The sequence below is a fragment of the Podarcis vaucheri genome (assembly GCF_965113315.1).
Source record: "Podarcis vaucheri genome assembly, chromosome: 5".
NCBI classification, from domain to species: domain Eukaryota; kingdom Metazoa; phylum Chordata; class Lepidosauria; order Squamata; family Lacertidae; genus Podarcis; species Podarcis vaucheri.
In genome coordinates this window covers 18,207,227-18,230,596 of record NC_138763.1, presented here as the reverse complement: position 1 = coordinate 18,230,596, position 23,370 = coordinate 18,207,227, and the positions used below count along the sequence as shown (strand labels likewise).

General features: G+C 43.8%; 1 protein-coding gene across 4 annotated transcripts in view; it reads right to left on the bottom strand.

The window, feature by feature from the left end:
- WDR49 (WD repeat domain 49) overlaps nucleotides 1-23,370 on the bottom strand; it is a 107,756-nt gene that overhangs the window by 10,672 nt on the left and 73,714 nt on the right. For all 4 annotated transcript variants that reach the window (XM_082223984.1, XM_082223986.1, XM_082223983.1 and 1 more), the window contains 4 exons: nucleotides 12,159-12,308; nucleotides 5,567-5,754; nucleotides 4,251-4,448; nucleotides 2,302-2,486 (listed from right to left, as the gene is read on the bottom strand). In XM_082223984.1, coding sequence (XP_082080110.1) covers nucleotides 2,302-2,486; nucleotides 4,251-4,448; nucleotides 5,567-5,754; nucleotides 12,159-12,308 — 721 coding nt within the window. The remainder of the gene's footprint in view (nucleotides 1-2,301; nucleotides 2,487-4,250; nucleotides 4,449-5,566; nucleotides 5,755-12,158; nucleotides 12,309-23,370) is intronic.

The window sequence follows — 23,370 nt, the reverse complement described above, 5'->3', positions numbered from 1 at the left end:
CTTATTTAATGGTATAACAGAGCACTAGGATTAGAGGCCAAGTGGTATGTTTACCCTGAAGTGGAGTTCACTATCCATCCCTCTCAGTCGGCTTAACAGGGCTGAACAAATCAGATGGATGAATCAAACAAAGCAGCCAAAGAAAATATTTCATAGCGCCAATGCTGAGTGTTGTCAGATTCCTATAACACCCAAACAGAAGCTCTCAGGATGAGACAGAGGTGAACCTAAAGTTTGAGACCATGCTGTAAGGCTAAATCAAAGAATTGTCAAGAGACGAGGCTTCTTCACAGAAGAGGCTTCAATATATTTAAATATTTCAAGTGAACAAAATAAATCTTTAATTGGTTTGCAGCACCAGTACTATGCACATTTAGCTGGGAGTCAGCACCAATGGAGCTAAATTCCAGATAAATGTGCACAGGACTGCAGTCTTAATTATTTAAACAACCTCGATATCATTTTTGCTAATGTATGCGTTTTTACACACAATTCCTCCTAATACGTGCGTTTAATTGGTAGACATTTTTGGGTTGGGAAACTGCACCACAAAAATCAGAGGGTACGTTTTGAAGAATAGCCTTGCTTTGGTTTGCATATTGTTTTGGTCAGAGCAAATCGGGCAGGGGGTGCAATGAAAACCAAATTCCTTTCCCGTTCCTGCCTTAGGACATGAGACGACACTGAGCAAATCAGTCTCCTGAAACCAGCACACCAGTTGCACATCAACCATCAGCACCGATCCTGCTGTGCGGATCCTCAACTGTTGCTGTGCTCAGCATCTTTTCCTGCCCAAGTGCATCAAGCTCCAGGCAAAAGGGGCATAGGAATTATTCCCTGGGGGGCTGTGGCAGTATAGGAAGGTTACATTCTTTCGCCCAAGGTTATTAAAATGTTTAATAATACAAAGGCTTCATTATGTTACATCAAGGAAGTTATTTAAAAATGAGGAAGCACTTAGCCAGAGTTTAATTTTACTGTTCTTATGCTCTGGCACAGTATACATTACAAAGCCCCATGAAAGATTTATACATTTTAGAATGTATGAGCTCATTCGGAATCAAAGAGCCTCGCACCTCTAACCTCTCAGCCGTTAGAAGCGCAAAATTAGACCAGTTTGTCATAAAGAGTATTTCTGTATATCACTGCTATGAAATGAGGATGCTGTAAAACCTATTTCTAAAGCAGAACGCAGCACGTTGTCATGGAATATCTTCACACAGGACTGCCACCTTCCTTCCTCGCCCTGCTCCTGTGCTTTTATGCCATGGCCGAAGCTTTTGCTGCAATGTATTGGGCTGCTATGTGTCAGGGGCCAAAGGAAATACTTGCCTTGTACAGTATACACAGGATCAGGAGAGAAAAGGCAAAATAAAATCATTGGGTGGCCAGAACTAAATGTCACAATAATTACCAGTTACAATTTCTTGGAAAATAAGAGAGCCTTGATCTGGGACCCAAAACTGACTGTATAAGTGAGGATGGCATTTAGTTTACCTGGGGAAAATCATTTCTCCACATTTCCACATTAGTTTGTGGTTTTAAAAAAAACCACATTCTCATGAAAATTCAGCAGCAATTTAGTTTGAATTTCTTCTAATATACATCTGTTTGCATTGCCCAATATACACATTTCTGCAACACAACACTTCCTGATATAATGCACTGTTCCTTTTTTTTTACTACTGTATGCTTCTTAATGCATACATTATCCCAGTATATGCATTTCTGTGCACATTACTTGACTAGAAAACAGCATGGCAAAAATCTGAAGGATGGCTGTGATTGGGGAAGTGCAAATTAGGTAGATGTGCCTTTAAATGCAAACTGAATAGAATTTCTCTTCCATCCCTACATGGGTGCCACCATGAAGAAGGCCATTTCCCTGGCTGCCATCCTGAGATACCTCTGAAGTCAAAAGAGCATCTGCTGCAAAATGGAGCTCTCAGGCCCTGTAGAGTTGGCTCATTTCAGCAAACATGTACTAGCCGTTAATACCTACCCTGAAAGCTTAGAGGAAACGGCTTCTCTTCACTTGATGGCCCAAACATTCCCGGACGAAATTCTCCAGCATCATATTTTTCTCCCTCAAACCTTTCTGACTTAGACCCCAAGGAAAAACTGCTACTGGTGGGGTGGAGATTCTGATCTCCTACAAGAAATCCATTTCCTGGCCAGGCCTATTTAAATTTTTCTCTCTGAAAGGAAGCTCCTGATAATTATATACTTTGGCTCTGTCTTAATAGCCTCCCTTTTTCCAAACGTGTCACTGTAAATCATGCTTTTAGGGAAATTACTTACACGCATGCGAAGTTGTCGTTATCCTCTGTAACAGGTACAGCTTGTTCCACTGGAATAGGGGGAGGCTCTTCCTCTTCAACCAAGGATACGGTGTTCTTTTTAATATCATTCTCCTCCTCTGTGTCATACTTGTTTTCTTCCTTGAGGAAGGGTGGAACATGATTTCCAATCCTCCAATGTCCTTCCTAAGAAGGAACAGAGGGTACAGTACACGTATCAGAACTTCGCAAGAGAGGTCTATCTCAGACCCTCTAAGTGTCCGTATTTTTCAGAGACAGTCCTGGATTTACAGAAGCCATCCTGGTTTCTGATTTGATCCCAGAATGTCCCACTTAGAACATCCCTATTTTCACTGGAGAAATGTTGGAGGGTATGGTAGGACGTCCATATTTTCATCAGAGAACTGGTGGAGGGTCTATGTGTTCCATCTCCTGTTCAGGAGACTAAGGCTGCAGTCCCAACATTTTTGCTAGTTTGGCAGGTGTTGAGTACCATCTGTGGGCCATTTTCATCATATTTTATTTTACTGCGCAACACGCCGTAAAATTCATATTTACTTTCCATAAATTCTCCCATAGCTCATAATTAATATTATGACCCACATTCCTGTGTCCACTTAATCATACTTATTTCACAAATTCCTCTTTTGTTTCCCACTCTAGCAGCAGTTTGCTCATTTTTGATAATACTTTTATTTTTGTTTCTAATAAAACCATTGTAATTTGGGATTTTTGTTCTGCAAATCCAATTTTCTAATCTCTTTTAAACAGTTCGTTAATCTGATGTATCTGTAACCAATACATTAATACATTTTTTAATTCCTCAGGATTGTTCAGCCTTGGTTCCTGTCCTGTAAGATCTAGGATTTCTTTATATGTTAATCATTGTTTATCCATATTTGTTGTTTTCCTTCAGTTGGGGATATCCACATTGGTGTTTTCTTTTCTTATAGATTTTTGTGCTTTCCCCCTACTCTGTATATTTTTCTTCTGATCACATAGTTTGTAGAGATTTTATACATTTTGGCCTTCCCATACCATATGTAGGCATGCTACCCAAATTGTATATCATGTCCTTCCAAATTTAACACTCTGATATTTTCCAACAATATCCAGTATTTTATCCACCATAAACATGATGCCTCAAAGTAGATTTGTAGGTCTGGTAGAGTGAAGCCTCCTCTTTCTTTTCTATCAAACATAACTTTATGTTTTATTCTGGGCTTCCTTCCCTGTCAGATAAACCTAGATAAGGTTTTTTGCCACTCTTTGAAGCATACCTCTCTGGAAATTGTTTTGCCTAGAACAAACATTGCCCTGCTGTTGCAATGCCTGAAGCTGCAAAATATGCCAGACATCAGACTTCCAAAAACCATGGGGTGGTGTTGCTAGTTTTTTGAACAATCCAATAATGAAACCACTTTGAATTGGCTTAATAAATGTGAGGCACTCATCTCCAAAGACGGGTTGGGCATTAACGTCCTAATAGCTGATGTCTTAAAAGCTGCTACCGCTATAGCTGGCCAATGAGAGTGTATTAAAAAATAAGGTCATAGAGTTTATATCAGCTGTGTCTCACATTCAGGATTTGCAGTGCTCTCAACATCACCGCTTTATTTAGACAAATTACGACCCATCCAATTATTTCTTTGAGTTATACGTGCTTTGAGGAAAGCTTTTACCTCTCTGCAATTTCAAACATTGCCTTTGGCGCATTTAACGGGGAGATGTGCCAAAGTCCCTGTGAGTTGTTGCTTTATGTATTTTTGGCAAGGGAGAGAAAACCTGGCACACTATATATGAGATTGCTCTTTATGTGCCTTCCCCTGGGGAAAGATCTCCGCAGGAATCCTTGACAACTTTTTATTCTTAAATGATGGTAATGAGTGCAACGCTGAGAGGAAGCAAATAGTAATGTCAAAAACACAGTGAAAACAGCCACCTTCCTACCTGCCCAAATATTCCAAACGGAACGCCAGAAATATCAGTAAGAACAATGCTGCAGTCTGCCGAAGACGAGAGGATAAAGAGGCAGTTGTTTCGTACACAGGTCTCCAGATAAGTGATACAATCATCGTGCATCTGGAAAGATCTGATCAGAGTGGGTGGTTGGTAATTCACATTTTCTCCCAAAGTAAGGCAGTAATCCTTGTGGGAGGAAGAAAAGAAGCAAGTGCTAAGGTTATTAGAAAGAAAGGACAAGGATTGGGAATGATTTTTGGCTGGGGGCTGCATTGCAAATCTGAAATTGGCTACTGGGTCATATCTAGCACAGAAAGAGAGAGAATAGCCTATAGCAGGATTGGGGAACTTTTCCAGGCCAAAGGCCACATTCTTTTGGGGACTTCTGAGCAGCTTCTGGGGGGCCAGAGGTTGGTGTGACCAGAGGCAAAAATGAGCAGATTGGTGGGTGTGACTCTTACCTTTGTACAATGGGCTACATTCCAGCCATATAAATAGGTTTCTACCCAACACAAATACAGTACTCCATCATTCATCCAGTTAAAGGACACTTTCCAGGCAGGTAGAAGCCCCCAAGGAGGACATGGATGAGGTGCGGACAAAGGGTTTCGCCTAGGGAAATGAGGTGTGGCCTAGTGAGCACCTCAAGTGTTATATAAAGAGGCCTGGAGAGCCACATTTGGTCATTGGGTTTGAGATGGAGGCTTCTCAGAATGTCCACCTTCATCTACTGTCATGGACTGTTATTTGAAGGGAAACTGCCTGAGGACATGAAGGTTCCATAGTTAACAGACTTACCCTCTATGAATGTGGCCATCTAAGCTAGGATTGCCATATTTCAAAAAGTGGAAGTCCAGACACATAAGTTGTTGAACTTTTTGGGCAAAATCTCAAAAAGAGAGAGGTTTTTGAGCTATTTTTAAGGTAATTTGCCAGGGGGGAAATCAACATTTCCAACACAGGTTGCATATGTCTGGGTTTTCACGGAAATTTCAGATATTTCTGGAAATTCCGCCTGGAAATTCTGCCGGGCAAATATAACCGCCTTATATTGAGTCAGACCGTTGGCTCAACAACCATGTCATGGAGCCTGCTTTGACTAAGCCCTAGTTGGGGCAGTGCTGCTAGTTATGTTACTTGGAATTATTTACATCAGATAATACTTTTTTTAAAAAGGAAAAAAGAAACACAAAAGAGGCTGGAAACTAAATGCACTATGCTTCGGCCATGATTTTGAATAGAAGCTTATTACTTTTCAGTCTGCCTCACCTCTTCTCGACTGATGTATGACTCTTTCCACTTACCTCTATGTTCCAGATCTTCACCCATCCAACCAGGTCTCCTGTTATGAGGTACTGGCTTCTTTCATCAATGGCCATGATAATGGACCCCACCCCGCTATGGGCTTCAAACTCTGCCAGCAGCTTCCCTCTCTGCGTGTTCCAAAACCTCACGTAACCAGCACCTCCACAGGATACCAGGTTTGCACCTCCTAAAACATGAAAACCATGGTGCGTTAGTCCAGTTAGCTCTGGGAACATCTAACTCAGGGGTCCCCAACCTGCAGCCAATGGGCTGGAAGCAGACCACAGAGGCTGTTTAACCAGTCCATGAGCCACCCCCGAAGCAAGCCGCCCGCTCGGTGAATCCCCGTGTGCTGTGCTAAACCGGTGCAGCGTGGCATGGGGACTCTCTTCCGCGGCTGCGGAAATCACTTCTGTGCATGCCCAGACACTGGAAATCATGTCTGCGGATGTCTGTGGTGCCAGAAATCATTTCTGCGCATGCCCAGATGCTGAAAATCGCTTCTGCACAGGCACAATTTTCAGCATCTGGGCATGCGCAGAAGCAATTTCTGCGGCCATGGACATGCACAGACCTGATTTCCGGTGTCACATTGTGCCGGCCCGGTCCACAGAGGATCTCCGCAGGAGTGATCTGGCCCGGTAAACCTTGCCGACCCCTGATCTACCTCAAAAGAATTGTGGTGATGGATCAAAAGAAGGCTCTGTAGAAGTAAGGACGTGCAAATGACCTTCTCCAGGCAAAATGGAGATTGTGGGGAGAGAGAATGACCACTGATTTTTGTAGTCTTTCACATTTTATAAGAAGCTGAGCCTGTGCTGAACTTGCACATGTTCTAATGGATATTTTGGGTGTATCATTTACTGTTTTCTCTTCTGTTTTGAGGAAAGTTCTGCAGGTAAAGCTTTAATTAAACTTATGGGCTTATGTGTATCCAGTCGCTTCAAGATGCACAATATTTTGGGTGGCGATGTATATTTAATATATGTGGGGTTTTGTGTCAGCATCGCTTGAAGCTGCACAATATTAACATCTGCCACAAAGTTCCCATCAGTGCCAGCTGGCATGGCCCATAGTTAGGGATGATAGGAGCTGGGATCCATCAACATCTGGAAGGTCACAAGTTAGCCACTCCTGTTCTCATTCCTGACATATATTAACATAGGAACCCGCTTTAAACTGAGTCAGACAATTTATCTCAGTGTTGTCCGGTCTGAACGACAGGTGGTGGTCATCCAGGGCGTCTCTCCAGGGTCTTTTCTTTCTTTTTTTTAAATTGAATTATTACAGAAATAGAGAGAACGAACAAAGGAAAAAGAAAAAAAGATAACCTTTACACCCATACCGTACAGAAAGTAAATAAAGTTATTACAAAACCAAATGAAAAACACAAATGACTTCCCGTCTACTCCTTGGTTCAAATACTGCACACAAAACCTGTTGCTGATACAAGCTATTATCATGATTAAACTGCTTCTTAGTTAGTCTTAGGTCTTCTTAAAACTACTACTGAAATTAATCAAATGCTGCAACAGAATTTAAGCTGCTATAATTATTTTTTAAATACATTTTGAGGACTTCCCATTTTGATACAAATAACTCCAGGGTCTCTGCTGCTCCAGAGAAGCGGACACGGAGCAATGGATCCAAACTACAAGAAAGAAGATTCCACCTAAACATTAGGAAGAACTTCCTGACAGTAAGAGCTGTTCGACAGTGGAATTTGCTGCCAAGGAGTGTGGTGGAGTCTCCTTCTTTGGAGGTCTTTAAGCAGAGGCCATTACAACCATATGTCAGGAGTGCTCTGATGGTGTTTCCTGCTTGGCAGGGGGTTGGACTCGATGGCCCTTGTGGTCTCTTCCAACTCTATGATTCTATGATTCTAGGGTGTTTTCCAAATGTGTTACTTCAGAAACCTGCTGAAGATTAAACCTGGCACCTTCTGTATGCAAAACATTTGCTCTGCCATTGAACTAAGGTTCTTCCTTCTCCCCGTCCTCAGGAGAAACATGGGATGTAACGCCCCATGGGAGTCAGTATTGTGTAATGCTGATTTGCACTCTCCTTGTGTGCTTTTGCCTGGCAAGCCCTTGAACTCTGATCGTGCTCTTGCTTACCTAAGTGGAGGAGAGAGAGAGAGAGATGGGCAAGTACCATATTTTTCTGTGTATAACATGCCCCCGTGTATAAGGTGCCCCCTATTTCTGGGCACTCAAATTTAAGAAAATGGGGGGAGATAGCCCAAAGTTGTTGAGCTTTTTTGGGGGAGGATTGTCCAGAGTGTGGAGCTTTGGGGGGGGGCGGGATTATCCAAGGTTGTTGAGTTTTGTTTTTTTTTGGGGGGGGAGATGCATAAAATCACTGACCCGACTAACAAACGCTGACAATCAATCGCGTTCGCAAAACCCAACAAGCGCCTGTCCACTCAACCACAGCAGACAGGACTCAAACGCCCAAGAGTTGCAGCGGCAGCCAATCCAAAGCAGCCCTTGACGAAACAACCAATCACACACCAAATTACCACAGCAGCAGCCAATCAAAAGCATCCCTTGCCGCAGCTAACAATCACATACCAAAGCACCACTGACAAGACGCAGCGCGCAGCTGCAACCAATCACCAGTCCCCCCTATGCACTATCCGTGTATAAGATGACCCCCGTTTTTAAACATTATTTTACAGTAGAAAATCCTCGTTTTATACATGGAAATGGTATGTTAACATTTGTTGCTCAACCCACTTTTGTTTCCAGACAACTGGCATGTAGCCCTATTGAAAGTTGACTAGGAGGGAATGCAGGCTTCAGGCTGAGAGGGGTTCCCCACCCCTGAATGTGTGTATGTGTGTGTGTAAGACAGAGAGAGAAAGACCAGCTGTAAAGTGTTTGCTTCCCCACCCCTCCCAGAAAGAGCACTCAGGTTCAAATATCAGTCAACAGCAGGTCCAAAGGAAAACATCTGTTGGGCCTATTCATCGGCAAGATGGCTAAGGGTTGCTGGGGCATGCTTGCGTTTGTGTGATGTATTTCAGTCTATTGATAATAAGTCCTGAGAATTGCTTGATTGGAAGGCAGGGCATGAAACTTTAAAATAAAATAAAAAAACCCATGTCACCTGGATGCATGTCCTGGTAAGTCCGATGGCATTTGCTCCCATGTGAGTGTACCCAGAGTATTAAGATTACAGCCTTGAAGAAGTGTGCATACACACAAAAGCTCATACCAAGAACTAACTTAGTTGGTCTTTAAGGTGCTACTGGAAGGAATTTTTTTATTTTGACTATGGCAGACCAACACAGCTACCTATCTGTAACTGGAGCCTTGAACTTGAATTGTTATTTTTTTCTAGCGTGTCTTGCTCGAGAGTAGTACAACGGCACTGTGCATCACTTTCTGTGCTTAACTTTCTCAATGCAACTGTCCTTCTCTAACCACAAGCAATTCTCCCACTGGGCATGAACCCAGTTAGATTTGTATTTTGTTTGTTTGGCTTTTGGTCTCCATTTTAATACTGCAGCTTTCCAGCAGCAGTGAAATACGGTTCAATCCATTGGCTCCCCAAACTGAAAGAAGTTACAGGAAAAAGAAATTGGGCCTTGGGAACTCATTTTCACAACCTTTTATTTTTCTATTTGCAAAAGTTTCACACGAGACTGTAAATCTTTATGTAAATGGTTTTCTCTTTGGCAAACCAAAGTTCTTCTTGTCAATTGTATGTTCTTTATGGACACTGAAGAACCCTAAATAAACCCTTAAGGCAACAGATTTCCCAAATCATTGCAGATAAATCTGCAGAAAGATTCCAATTTGCCTTGGAGGGAAATAACGATAATTTGATTCAGAAAACACCTGGAAAAAAGCTGCTAAGATGAGAAACGGTTTTATACTCTCAAGATTAGCTGCTGCAAAACTCCCCACTGGACCAAATTCTATCATGACTTAACATCCTGCAGCGCCTTGCTGGCTTGCAAGGGGTATAAATCAATAGTGAGTTTGACTCTCTGCATGCAAACAGCCTTCTCCTACACATTTGCTCATTTGGCTTATTGGAATTTGCAGTCTTATCTCAGGGACAGTCGGCTCAATTCTCTTAGGTCTGGGCCATGGGCAACAATCTGGGGGGAGGCAGGAGAAGGGAAGAGGAGCTATGGGGCAAATCAGGAGGCAAGACTGAGGAGAAAGCCAAACACGAAAAAGCAAGTTAGAATTTGGAGGCAGAATTGAGGAGCGGTGGCGATCTCAAACTGAACCAGCCTGATTCGGGCCTCAACTGGATTGGATTGAGATAGCTCCAGACCAGGTTGGCCCACCCAGAATGATCCAGGACTGTCAATGTTAAGTATAATGGTTCAATTCACACAGAAATGAAAAATGTATATGTATTAATGAAAGCTTAATATGGCTAAATGTGCATTGCAAAGACTGGGGGTTTTCCACAAGAGTTTTTCGAAAAGACTCCGAACTGTAACTAGTTAATTATCTGTTGATTGTTTCTCTACTCTGCCTTGAGAGTGAACCTTTGATCAAGTGATAAAGGTATTGAGTTGCAAATCTGCCATCTTGAAAGGGGGGTGGCTGTTAGTCACATGTGAAAAGCAGGTTGGAGAGAGAGACACCTTTGCTTTTAGGTCTGTTTGGATTATTTCATATTTTGTAAGATGCTGAGCTTGTGCTGGACAGTGCAAGATTTTGCATAGATATTTTTGATGTTTTAATTCTGTTTTGAAGAAAGTTCTGGCAGTAAGAATTTAAATGATATTTTCATGGGTCTGGGCAATGCTTCATTTCTAAAGGAGTCAGTTCTTATGCTTCTAGTCGCTTCAAACTGTGCAATATTTAATATCTGCAACAGTCAAAAGGTGGGGTGGTCAGGTGGCAAGATGGACGGGGACGGGGGGATAAGAAGAGGCAGGTAAGGACTGCTTCACCAGGACTTCCCTACAGTGAACATGCTAGAAAAGGAGCACCCAGCAGGATTTAACTCTCTGCTAAGAAGCTGGTGAGCAGAAAGTTCAGCTTCATTTCTGCAGGGGTCTGGAAGGTTTCCCACAAGAGTAGCTATGCACTGGGCTGCAAAAAAGGTTTCCTTTCCTAATGCTCATATGAGATGGATCCTAACCCAAAAGAAGAAGGAAGAATCTCTTCTCTGGTAGTGTTATTTGGTATTCCGTAACTGGCATGTCTCGCATGCGTTTACGCAGGTGTGCCTTTGCTTCTGCAGTGAAAAGGGCAGTCTCAGTGTTAGGAATTGCAAGGAAGGGGCTGGAAATTAAAGAGCAACTTTCATAATGCCGTTATATAAATCAGTGACACAACCCCATTACAGAACCTGGTCGCTCCCATCTCGAAAAGGACATCATTGTAGATCCAGAGGAAAGGCTGCAGAAAAGGGTAGTCGTGAAAGGCCAAGAAACTTGACTCATCTTCTTTATGAAGAAAACTTCCACATTCTGGGGAAGAGGAATGAGTTGGTGGGAGGCCAGGGGTCAAAGCCTCCTACCACCAGTGACTATATTGGCCAATACTGGGAGTAATCCTGCTGTCACTTGTAAACATTCAACTAACAGCACAATCCAAACCTGAGATCCCTTAGGTCAAGAGAGTTGGGATATGGCAGATCTTGGGCTTTCTCGACGAGGGCTCAGTCAGCAAAACTTAAACCAGTCCGCCAAAAGGGCTGTGGTGGGGGCTTCCTTGTGTGTCAGGGCAAGCAGAGGTTTTCACCTATTCCAAAACCCTTCCAGCTCAATCATGTGTCCAAGCAACCCAGCAGAACTTAGCCAGAAAAAAGGGTGATGTTGGTCATATTCCTCCTGAACAAAGTTCGGAACTGGTCTAATTTATGCTGGCTTCCTGCAGTTAGGATTGCTTTGTAGGCTGAGTTGGCATGCATCCACACTTTCTTTATTAAAAGCATTTTTACACCATTCTTCAGCTGAAAAAGCTCTCACAGCAGTTTACTGAGTGCGTTTTTTATATATATATAAAAAAAACCAGCCAGTCCCTGCTCTCAGAATTACAATCAAAAAGATGGTACAGAAGGAAAAGGGGAGTGGGGAATCAAATGTGAGCATGTTCTTAAAAATATGGTATTCTTATGAAAACAAGCTGGGATGAAAACTGTTCAGAGAAAGGAAGCACCAAAGGGAAGTTGTCAGTGCGGTGTAGTGGTTAAGAGTGGTAGTCTCGTAATCTGGTGAACCGGGTTTGATTCCCCACTCCTCCACATGCAGCTGCTGGGTGATCTTGGGCCAGTCACACTTCTCTGATGTCTCTCAGCCCCACTCACCTCACAGAGTGTTTGTTGTGAGGGAGGAAGGGAAAGGAGAATGTTAGCCGCTTTGAGACTCCTTTGGGTAGTGATAAAGCGGGATATCAAATCCAAACTCCTCTTCTTCTTCTGCCCAGCAGAGTCACCCTACTTCTCACCTCTCCCTTGCTCTGCAGTCCGATAGAACACCTTTTGCTTTTCCGAGGTGATACTTGAGAAAGAGGAAGAGCTGGCTGCTCTCTCAGCAGGGCCGGTCAAGTGGTCTAGCTTCCCTTCTCACCCCTCATCCAAATGACCGAAGAAAATGAAATGCCATTCCCTTACCTGACACTGAAACGTTCCTCGCCTCCAGGAAGAAGAGCCTAGTAATGGCATGACAGTTCTCGTCAGAGTTGGCGTAGTCAGCTGCAGATAGTGTGTGTCTTCTGGAGGACAGCCTGCCAGCAGAAGTTACATTCCGCTGCATCTGAGAGCCTGCGAGAGAAGCTCCTGATTAGGGTCTAAAAAAAGAAATGTATGCTCTCGAGATGCCAACAGCGGCCACCTCCCCAAGCACAGGTGCTTTCTCCGTACGCACTTCAGCTTAATTTTTTTTATGACTTCCCCTCTCAGCAGCTGTCTCAAAACTGCTTTTAGAACTCCTCTGGGTTTTTAAAAAGCTGTTTGCAGAGCTTGGCATGAGAGCTGCTGGAAGGGAAACCCCAGGGCAGGGAGGGACAGGGAGAGAGGTCCCACCTGTGTGCCAGCGGTAATTTCCCTTTCTCACCCAAAGCCCCCAAAACAAATGCAGCCATGCCAACTAGGAACTTGCACTTTTTTATATTTAAAAAAATGTAAGCTGGCTTTCTGAAGAACTACAGAGGCAGGCAGATTTTAGGCTCGCCAGATCAATTTTGTTTTTCATTAGAACCTCAGGATTTACCAGCCATATCCAGCTACGAAATACTGTTGGAATTGAAGAATAGGGTGCTTCTGAGCCTATTTTCAATACCACGCCATCCACTCCTGGTTAAGGTTTCTTTTTCCAATTCCCATTTGGGCAACCCCATTTAAGCAGGAAAAGTCTTTCTATTCCACACTTGGGAATCAAAACCCCTGGTCAATCTACTGCAAATCACCAGAGAACTACCAGTAGGTCCCAATGTACTTTTCCGCCCATACCTGAGCTAGAAAACCTATGCCATTTTGCACATTTCTCATGTCGTATGTGTGTTATTGATTTATTATGTAGAGCCAATTTTGTACATGGGGGTCAGTAACATTCTGGGGCCCACAAGGAACATTTGCAACCAGGAGAAGCTATCGTGGGAACCACACACAAACCGCAAACCAGTTCGCCCTGACATCATCTCTGCTGGCCACAACAGAATGCTTCTTTCCACACCAAGGAAGAACTCTGCAGGTCCACCCAGGGCAATTCCTCCAACATTTCTCCACTGAAAACAGGGACGTCCTATTCCATAATAATAATTTTATTATTTCCACCTTGTCCATCTGCCTGGGTCGCCCCAGCCTCTCTGGGCAACTTCCAGCATATATGAAAACATAATAATACATTAAAAGACTTCCCTATGCAGGGCTACCTTCAGATATCTTCTGAAGGTTGTGTTAAGTTGTGGGTGAACATATCAGATGACACAGCGATTCTTCAAACAGCTCTTGTTTATTCACAGGCCAGAACAGGACTGAACTGAAAGGTTCAGCCAGCCTACTTATATAGAGCTCCGCTAGAACGTAACAGTAACCACTTTCTGTAACTATCCAATCACTGAACGTCACTTTCAATCCCTTATTTGCATATGTGGACCTAGTGAAAACTATCTACAGTGTCCCCCCTGCTGGCCCAGGGGAGAACTTCAGTATATAACAGGTTGTATAGTTACTTATCTCCTTGGCTCAGGGGTTACACAACTCCATACCCTCCAATATTTCTCTGGTGAAAATAGGGACATCCTAAGGAAAAGCGGGACATTCCAGGACCAAATCAGAAACCAGGATGGCTTCTGTAAATACAGAAAGGTCCCTGGAAAATAGGGACACTTGGACAGTCTGTCATGGACATCACACTGGCGATCAGCTAGACTGGTGACTGGGAATGGCTGCCGAGACCATATAACACCAGTCCTGAAAGACCTACATTGGCTCCCAGTATGTTTCCGAGCACAATTCTAAGTGTTGATGCTGACCTTTAAAGCCCTAAATGACCTTGGTCCAGTATACCTGAAGGAGCATCTCCATCCCCATCGTTCAGCCTGGACACTGAGGTCCAGCTTCAAGGGCCTTCTGGTGGTTCCCTCACAGCAAGAAGTGACGTTACAAGGAAGCAGACAGAGGGCCTTCTTGGCCTGTGGAACGCCCTCCCATCAGATGTCAAGGAAATGAACAACTATCTGACTTTCAGAAGACATCTGAAGGCAGCCCTGTTTAGGGAAGTTTTTAATGTTTGGTGTTTCACTGCATTTTTAATATTCTGTTGGGAGCCGCCCAGAGTGGCTTGAGAGGCCCGGCCAGATGGGCAGGGTATAAATAATAAATTATCATTATTATTATCCCTGCTGCATGGGATGCTTTACAAAGAGCAGCTAATCCTTTTGGAGGCACTGTTCCTCCAAATCCCAGTTGCTAGGAATCGCAGGTGAGGAGAGTTGCTGTCATGCTCAGATCCTGCTATTAGGTTTCCCGCTATGAGAACAGCATGCTGGGCTTAGATGGAGCTTTGGCCTGATCCAGCAGGGCTCCTCTTATCTGAAATAGACCCAAGGACAAGGCAGAAGAAGGTTGGAAATGGCGAGGTCATGGGTAGGCAGGAGGAGAAAACGTTCTTACACATACTTAGAGAGCTACACTCTGAAATTCATGAAGCGTCCAACCAGTTCCCTGGGATGACTGTTAAATTTTAAACACTCATTAATATGCAAACTGAACCGAAATTCTCCCTCTTGCCTAATTACCCCTACTTTATATTATACCTAAAGAAGTTAGCATTCCTACTTCCTTGCAAATATATTTTTATTATTATTATTTTAGAGAGAACTGTCACTCACATTGCAATTGGGGAGAGGTGGGTTTCTGAGCAAGCAGCCTCTTTCACCTTTACTGCCGAAAGTTTTTAAAATACCTCTTTGGCGTAGAAGGCAACATCTTTTTTACAAGGAGATTTGTTGATTTTAATCATTTGCATTTTGATATGTTTGCTCAGTTCTGAAATGATTTCATTCCTACACGCCATCCTCGGTTTATATGCTTGTTCAGTTTTGTTATGGCCTATGGGTTCAAAACTATAAAATTGCTGCCGCTGCATAGCAAATCAGAAGATAAGTTTTGGAAATAAGGCCTGCCTTTTGTTAGACAACATAGGAAACTTCCACAGCCTCTTGCTGCTTTTTAAATTTGGGGAAGTTTGGTAGAAAGGCTTCCTCATATATGACTACAAAATTGTGCAGGCATACAACCAGATTTTAGGAAATGGCTATAATATTGTTATGCTTTACTCGTATTTCCAAGCAGCGAGAGATTCCAGGGACAACTGCACTTCTTCCTTGGAATGAAGGTCGATGGAGACTATGGTATCTTTAGGAAATATGGTTTTATTTACACAAATATACCACCTGAGCATGGGACATGGGGGCTCATAGGATTAACACTCACATAGATCCCCCCCTTTTAGGTTTCCAAGGGAGCCCCAAAGACCAGCACAGAGCAAGATATGCTTCTTTCTCCATCTTCCAACATTTAGCTTCTAGCTCTCACAAACAACTCTGTCTATTGTTCTTCGAGGTAAAAGGTAAAGGACCCCTGGATGGTTAAGTCCAGTAAAAGGTGACTATGGGGTGCGGCGCTCATCTTGCTTCAGGCAGAGGGAGCCAGCCTTTGTCCGCAGACAGCTTTCCGGGTCACGTGGCCAGCATGACTAAACCGCTTCTGGCGCAACAGAACACCATGATGGAAACCAGAGAGCATGGAAACGCCATCTAGCTTCCTGCCACAGTGGTACCTATTTATCTGCTTGCACTGACATGCTTTCAAAGTGCTAGTTTGGTAGGTTCTTCTACCTACTAGCCAGGTGAGGAAAGGCCTACCCATTTGTTTCTACAGCAATAGAGCTCACTCTTTTAAGATGAAGCTCACTCATCAAAGATCATAGAATCATAGAATCATAGAGTTGGAAGAGACCACAAGGGCCATCGAGTCCAACCCCCTGCCAAGCAGGAAACACCATCAGAGCACTCCTGACATATGGTTGTCAAGCCTCTGCTTAAAGACCTCCAAAGTAGGAGACTCCACCACACTCCTTGGCAGCAAATTCCACTGTCGAACAGCTCTTACTGTCAGGAAGTTCTTCCTAATGTTTAGGTGGAATCTTCTTTCTTGTAGTTTGGATCCATTGCTCCGTGTTCGCTTCTCTGGAGCAGTAGAAAACAACCTTTCTCCCTCCTCTATGTGACATCCTTTTATATATTTGAACATGGCTATCATATCACCCCTTAACCTCCTCTTCTCCAGGCTAAACATGCCCAGCTCCCTTAGCCGTTCCTCATAAGGCATCGTTTCCAGGCCTTTGACCATTTTGGTTGCCCTCTTCTGGACACGTTCCAGTTTGTCAGTGTCCTTCTTGAATTGTGGTGCCCAGAACTGGACACAGTACTCCAGGTGTGGTCTGACCAGAGCAGAATACAGTGGCACTATTACTTCCCTTGATCTAGATGCTATACTCCTATTGATGCAGCCCAGAATTGCATTGGCTTTTTTAGCTGCCGCGTCACACTGTTGGCTCATGTCAAGTTTGTGGTCAACCAAGACTCCTAGATCCTTTTCACATGTACTGCTCTCAAGCCAGGTGTCACCCATCTTGTATTTGTGCCTCTCATTTTTTTTGCCCAAGTGCAATACTTTACATTTCTCCCTGTTAAAATTCATCTTGTTTGTTTTTGCCCAGTTCTCTAATCTGTCAAGGTCGTTTTGAAGTGTGATCCTGTCCTCTGGGGTGTTAGCCACCCCTCCCAGTTTGGTGTCATCTGCAAATTTGATCAGGATGCCCTTGAGTCCATCATCCAAGTCGTTGATAAAGATGTTGAATAAGACCGGGCCCAAGACAGAACCCTGTGGCACCCCACTAGTCACTCTTCTCCAGGATGAAGAGGAACCATTGATGAGCACCCTTTGGGTTCGGTCAGTCAGCCAGTTACAAATCCACTGAGTGGTAGCATAGTCAAGACCGCATTTTACCAGCTTCTTTACAAGAATATCATGGGGCACCTTGTCAAATGCTTTGCTGAAATCAAGGTAGGCTACATCCACTGCATTCCCTTCATCTACCAGGCTTGTAATTCTGTCAAAAAATGAGATCAGGTTAGTCTGACATGACTTATTTTTCAGAAATCCATGCTGACTATTGGTGATCACAGCATTCCTTTCTAGGTGCTCACAGACTGTTTGCTTAATGATCTGCTCCAGAATCTTCCCTGCTATTGATGTCAGACTGACTGGGCGGTAATTATTTGGGTCCTCTCTTTTCCCCTTTTTGAAAATAGGAACAACATTTGCCCTCCTCCAGTCTGCCGGGACTTCGCCTGTTCTCCAGGAATTCTCAAAGATGACTGCCAGTGGTTCTGAGATCACATCTGCCAGTTCTTTTAATACTCTTGGATGCAGTTCATCTGGCCCTGGAGACTTGAATACATCTAATCTAGCCAAATATTCTTGTACTATCTCCTTAGTTATTCTGGGCTGTGTTTCCTTTGCTGAATCATTTGCTTCAAATTCTTCAGGTCGGGCATTGTCTTCTTTATCGGAGAAGACTGAGGCAAAGAAGGCATTGAGGAGTTCAGCCCTTTCTGTGTCCCCTGTTTGCATTTCACCATCTTCTCCTCTGAGTGACCCCACTATTTCTTTGTTCTTACTTTTGCTACGAACATACCCATAAAAGCCTTTTTTGTTGCTTTTAACCTCTCTAGCAAGCCTGAGTTCATTCTGTGCTTTAGCTTTTCTGACTTTGTGTCTACACGTGCTGGCTATTTGTTTGAATTCCTCTTTGGTGGTTTCCCCCCTTTTCCATTTTTTGTACACATCCTTTTTTAATCTTAATTCAGTTAAAAGTTCTTTAGATAGCCACCCTGGTTTCTTTAGGCACCTTCCATGTTTTCGTCTCATTGGTATTGCCTGACGTTGTGCTTTTACTATCTCCGTCTTAACAAACTCCCAGCCATCATGAACTCCCTTTCCTTTTAGTATTGCTGTCCATGGGATCTCACCCAGCACTTCCCTAAGTTTTATGAAGTCGGCTTTCTTAAAGTCAAGAAATTGAGTCCTAGTATGCTTGGCTGCTACTGTCCGCTGTATAGTAAACTTCAGAAGAGCATGATCACTCGCGCCTAATGATCCTTCCACATCTACCCCACTAACCAGGTCATCAACATTGGTTAGGACCAGGTCTAAAATGGCTGTTCCTCTTGTTGCTTCTCCCACTTTCTGGACAATGAAGTTGTCTGCAAGGCCAGTGAGGAATCTGTTTGACCTTATGCTCTTGGCTGAGTTTGACGTCCAACAAATATCCGGGTAATTGAAGTCCCCCATTACTACTATCTCCCTTCCTTTTGCATGCTTGGCCATCTGTTCCAGGAAGGCATCATCTATGTCCTCCGTTTGGCTTGGGGATCTATAGTAAACTCCCACAATGAGGTCTCTGTTATTCTTCTCTCCCTTAATTTTGACCCAAATGCTCTCACTTTGGCTTTGAGGTTCTAAATCTTGGATCTCTTCACAGGTATACACACCCCTGACATATAACGCCACTCCTCCTCCTTTCTTGTCTGGTCTGTTTCTCTGAAATAGATTGTATCCCTCCATTATTACATTCCAATCGTGGGACTTATCCCACCAGGTTTCAGTGATGCCTATTATGTCATATTTAGTTTGCTGTACCAAGAGCTCAAGCTCATCTTGTTTATTTCCCATGCTTTGCGCATTAGTGTAGAGACATTGAAGTCCATTAATCATTCCCCCGTGTCTCTTATTTAAGGATTTTTTCCTCCCTCCACTAGGTCCGCGTGCTGTTTGCTCCATTTGGTCTATGACATTTGGATGATCATCTTCATTAATTGATAGACTCCTACCTTCAGGAGCACTGTCTCCCTCCCCCACATTAGTCAGTTTAAAGCCCTCCTGATGAGGTTTCTGAGATTTTTGGCAAAAACATTTCTCCCAACCGTTGTGAGGTGCAGCCCATCACTTGCCAGAAGTCCATCTTCAAGAAACTGCAGTCCGTGATCTAAGAATCCAAACCGTTCCTGTTTACACCATTTGCGAAGCCAGCTGTTCACTTCCACTATTTTCCCCTCTCTCCCTGGGCCACGTCGTTCAACTGGGAGGACAGACGAGATGACAATTTGTGCATTTAGTTGCTTCAATTTCCTGCCGAGAGCCTCGTAGTCTCTTTTGATCTTCTGGAGGCTATTGCTTGCAGTGTCATTGGTTCCCACATGAACCAAGAGGAAGGGGTATTCGTCAGTGGGTTTTATGATTCCTTGCAGTCGTTCAGTTACATCTTGGATCTTAGCCCCGGGGAGACAGCACACTTCCCGAGACATCTTGTCAGGCCCACAGATCACTGCTTCTGTTCCCCTCAGTAGGGAATCCCCTATCACCACTACACGCCTCCTCTTGGGTTTGGTCGGGGTTCTTCCGTGAGCTGTCCGTTCCAAGGTCGCCTGCACATTCCCTGAGGACTGACTTTGCTGCTCGTCTTCATATACCTGATCGACTGTAATGAGGGAGAGATCCTCAAATGGAGTCTGCTCTTCGTCTTCCATGCTAGGGGAGAGGACCTCAAAGCGATTGTGTATTTCTAAACAATCAGAGTGAACCCTGGGCCTCCTACTTCTTTGAGTCACGTTTCTCCATATATCTGGCTCCTGTGTTGGTGAACTAGCCTCCTTCTCAGGGGAGTCCCCTGTCTCCTCCCTGGTGGAGACGGTGTGCTCTGTTGCTTCCAAGAAGAGCTCCAGCTCTCTAATTCTTTGGAGCGTAGCTACACGTTCCTCCAGTTGCTGGACTTTGTCTTTTAAAAGGGCAATCAACATGCAATTGCTGCAGGTAAAGCTGCCTGCAACCTTTGGCAAGATGGCAAACATTGCGCAGGAATCACAGGCGACTGCAGCTGTTCCCTCCCCTTCCATCTTGAGATCGTGTCGTTGGGGGTGGCTACAGAGGTCCTCCATCATAAAAAGCTTGAGGACAGGACAAATAACTTCCCCCCCCCCACACACAAAAAAAACCTAGGTCTCCCCCAACAAACGTTTGAGACTAGCTCCCCTAAATCTAAAAGATGGGTATAACTGCGCGCGCCCTTCAGACTCTGATAAGCTCCTCCCACAGCTAATCCCCTGCCTCAACAGAAACCCTGCCCCCTCTGACCTTTACACAGGGAAAACAGCTAACCAGCCACAAAGAAACACACACACACAAGAAAACCCTTTTTGCTCCTTCTTCAACTGCTGCCCTTCAGACTCTGATAAGCTCCTCCCACAGCTAATCCCCTGCCTCAACAGAAACCCTGCCCCCTCTGACCTTTACACAGGGAAAACAGCTAACCAGCCACAAAGAAACACACACACACAAGAAAACCCTTTTTGCTCCTTCTTCAACTGCTGCCCTTCAGACTCTGTCTGCAGATGTTGAGCACTTGGCTGAGCAGCAAACCTTGCCAAAGGGACAAGTTTGAGCCCTATTTTATAATAGGGGTCACATCTTGGGCCAGCACCACTGGAGTTCTCATAGGACTCCAAAACATGTTATTGTAATGATGCTGGTCTAGAATACAACGGCCTGATGATAGCCAGATCCACTGAATTGGGCTGACGGATGGTCCTGTTAGCTCATTACAATCTCCACCCTGCCTTTTAGGTTCTCAAGTGTTCGGGAAATCGTCCTTCAACAAAGTAATTGCATTCATATCCATTAGAGTTTGTTCCTGGCACATCTAGATAGATCTAGGGATTATTTATACAGCGAAAATTAGGCATTCTCCCATTTGGGTGTTTAAAAGGGAGGAAGGGTGAAACCTCCTTTCCTGTGGCTGACATAGAAGCAATAGAGCAAAAGTGCCCTATCATATCATTCTGCCTAGTGTTTTATAGGCAACCTAGACAGTGGGATTTCAGAAGATTAAAGATATATATATATTTCCTTTTAAAATTTGTCTTGGGAGAAGTGTCAAGAAACCTAAATAAGAAACATGTAAAAACGATTTGTCAAAGCCCTCTGTAACGTTAATTTCTCTCTTTTTTTTTTTTTTATAATCATATTTATTAAAATTTCCAATAATAACAGAATAGGAAAATAAGAAAGATAAAGGAAAGAAAGAAAAAGAGAAACTAACTTAGACCCTTCTTTTCATAACCTTCTTTCTGGGACTTCCTCCTTCCCCTCCCGATTGTATTCCCCTTTATCTAAGTTGGTTCCACAAGTTCTCATCCCCAATTAAACCTAATATATTATACTCATAAACCAATTTAAATTTACACCATCTTAGCATCACTCCTCGTCTTATAATAGAACAAAATTTTCCCCAAGATCCGCTCTCATTTCTTCCACGAGTTCCCCCTTTCTAAAAAAAAAGAAAAAACAGAAACGTAAAATATCAAAGTTATAAAGAATATAAGATAGAAAGTATAGAGAAATTCAAAAAGTTGGTTACAAAGCCTTTGGATTCTAAGGTTCCCCCTCCCTTCCCCGGTTTTGATTCCCCATGTCCATTTGTCTGTATGTTGTCGGCCTGGAGATCTTAAGTCCACAGCCAAATTTATCTCAGTCCATCATGCTGTTTTCTTCGGATTTGATTGTCTTAATGATGTTTAACGTCGAAAATCCAATCTAATAGAGGCCTTTAATTTTCTTTAATCTTTTGTTGCTCCTCCCATTATTCTTTCCGTGTCGTATTCAGTCATCTACTCTTTTATTTCTTGGTTTCTCAGGTTTCTGTCTTGTTCAGCTGTCAAAACATTCTTGTTCCAAAATTTAACGTCTCTACAGAGGTTTGTTATTCAGGGACACAGACTTACGTCCAGTTCCTTTCTTGCTTCAATAGAAGATTCTATTGTGTTATAGTCACCTCTGTAGACAAAATAATATTTCAGTTCTGCAGCTTTCCCAGGAGATAAGACCTTTACACATCCCAGAGTAGTTTTCCACATACGACACTTGTAATGTCCCGAATCCCCTCTAGAGGGATTACAATAACTTTGTATCCTCTAATCCAAAAGTCAATTTGTTGTTTCTTTTTCCCGACAGTTTATATCCATATTTATATCAAATTGTAACAAAATTAACCAGCAAAGAACTTGTAGCAAAGTCCTCTTTATAATTTCCAGTTTTGACAGCTCCTTTGACAGCTGTCAAAATCTCCATCTCTCTTCGCCAGGCTGTCCGAATCGCCCCGGTTCCCAGGGGGGGGGGTTGCTTTTTCCTCACCCTCGACTCCTCTCCTCCAGCACAGTTCTTATAATTCACATCGTGGAGTTGGTAATTTTTATCATCAATAAGCTTCTGAATAGATCTTGGTTTCTCAGTCCTTGTTTTAGCATGTTTACAATCAGGGAGGGGACTGACTTCCTTTTTTGGATCCCCTCCCGCTCGTGCCAAATCCGGAAAAAATTTTCTTTTTTCCTCCTTTTAAACCCGGTTGCCCAATTACTCACGGGTTGTTGATCAATTGTCCGAATTTCCTTTGGAAGAAGCCAGCGCTCTCCGCCGAATGGCATGCGGCTGCGCCCGGCAGGGGAAGCGGAGGACTCAAAGCACCACGCTACTCCCCGGCGCCCGATCCGTAGCCTTTAAAAAGGCTCTTTCACAAGCCGGGAGAGCGATAACGGTGCCAGCCGAGTCACCATGTCCACGGGATCCGTTCCCGTGGTTTCTAAGGGTCCCCGCGTCGCCGGCGCGGTAGGACCCAGCCCCTGCCGAGCAGACTCCCTCCGGAGCTCGGAGGGAGTCCGCCATTCGGCGATGGCGCCAACCCGGAAGTCTGTAACGTTAATTTCTCTCCCTGCTACAGATCCCTTTTCTGCCCCCCACCCCCACCCCACTTTATCCACCAGTATTTCTCCCATAATGGAAGCTGTGGTTTGTAGAGGAGGGAACAATTACGCATTGCCTGCTAGCACAGCGCTTAATGTATGATAACCATTAGAGTGTGAAGACTTTCAACCAAATGAAATTTTTCAGGTTATGAACAGCCTCAAAGGAGGGGGGGCAGGCAAGCTCTGCCAGGCTCTGTTCCGGGAGGGTGGCCTGCAATTATTTATCACCCCTCACCCAAAAAAGGCGAAAATTAAGGGAATGTTCCCTGCTGGAGGTAATGATGTAAAGAAACGCTGACGTAGATCCGGGACAATAAACAGAAGCAATAGCCTTGAGAGCGATGGGGAACTAGTGAGCCCCATCCCAACCTCGCTGCCGACGCTTTGTCACTCTGACGCAGCAAAGGCATAAACAATCCCAGAGCTGGAACTCATTGTTAGTGATTTCATAGATCAAAGTT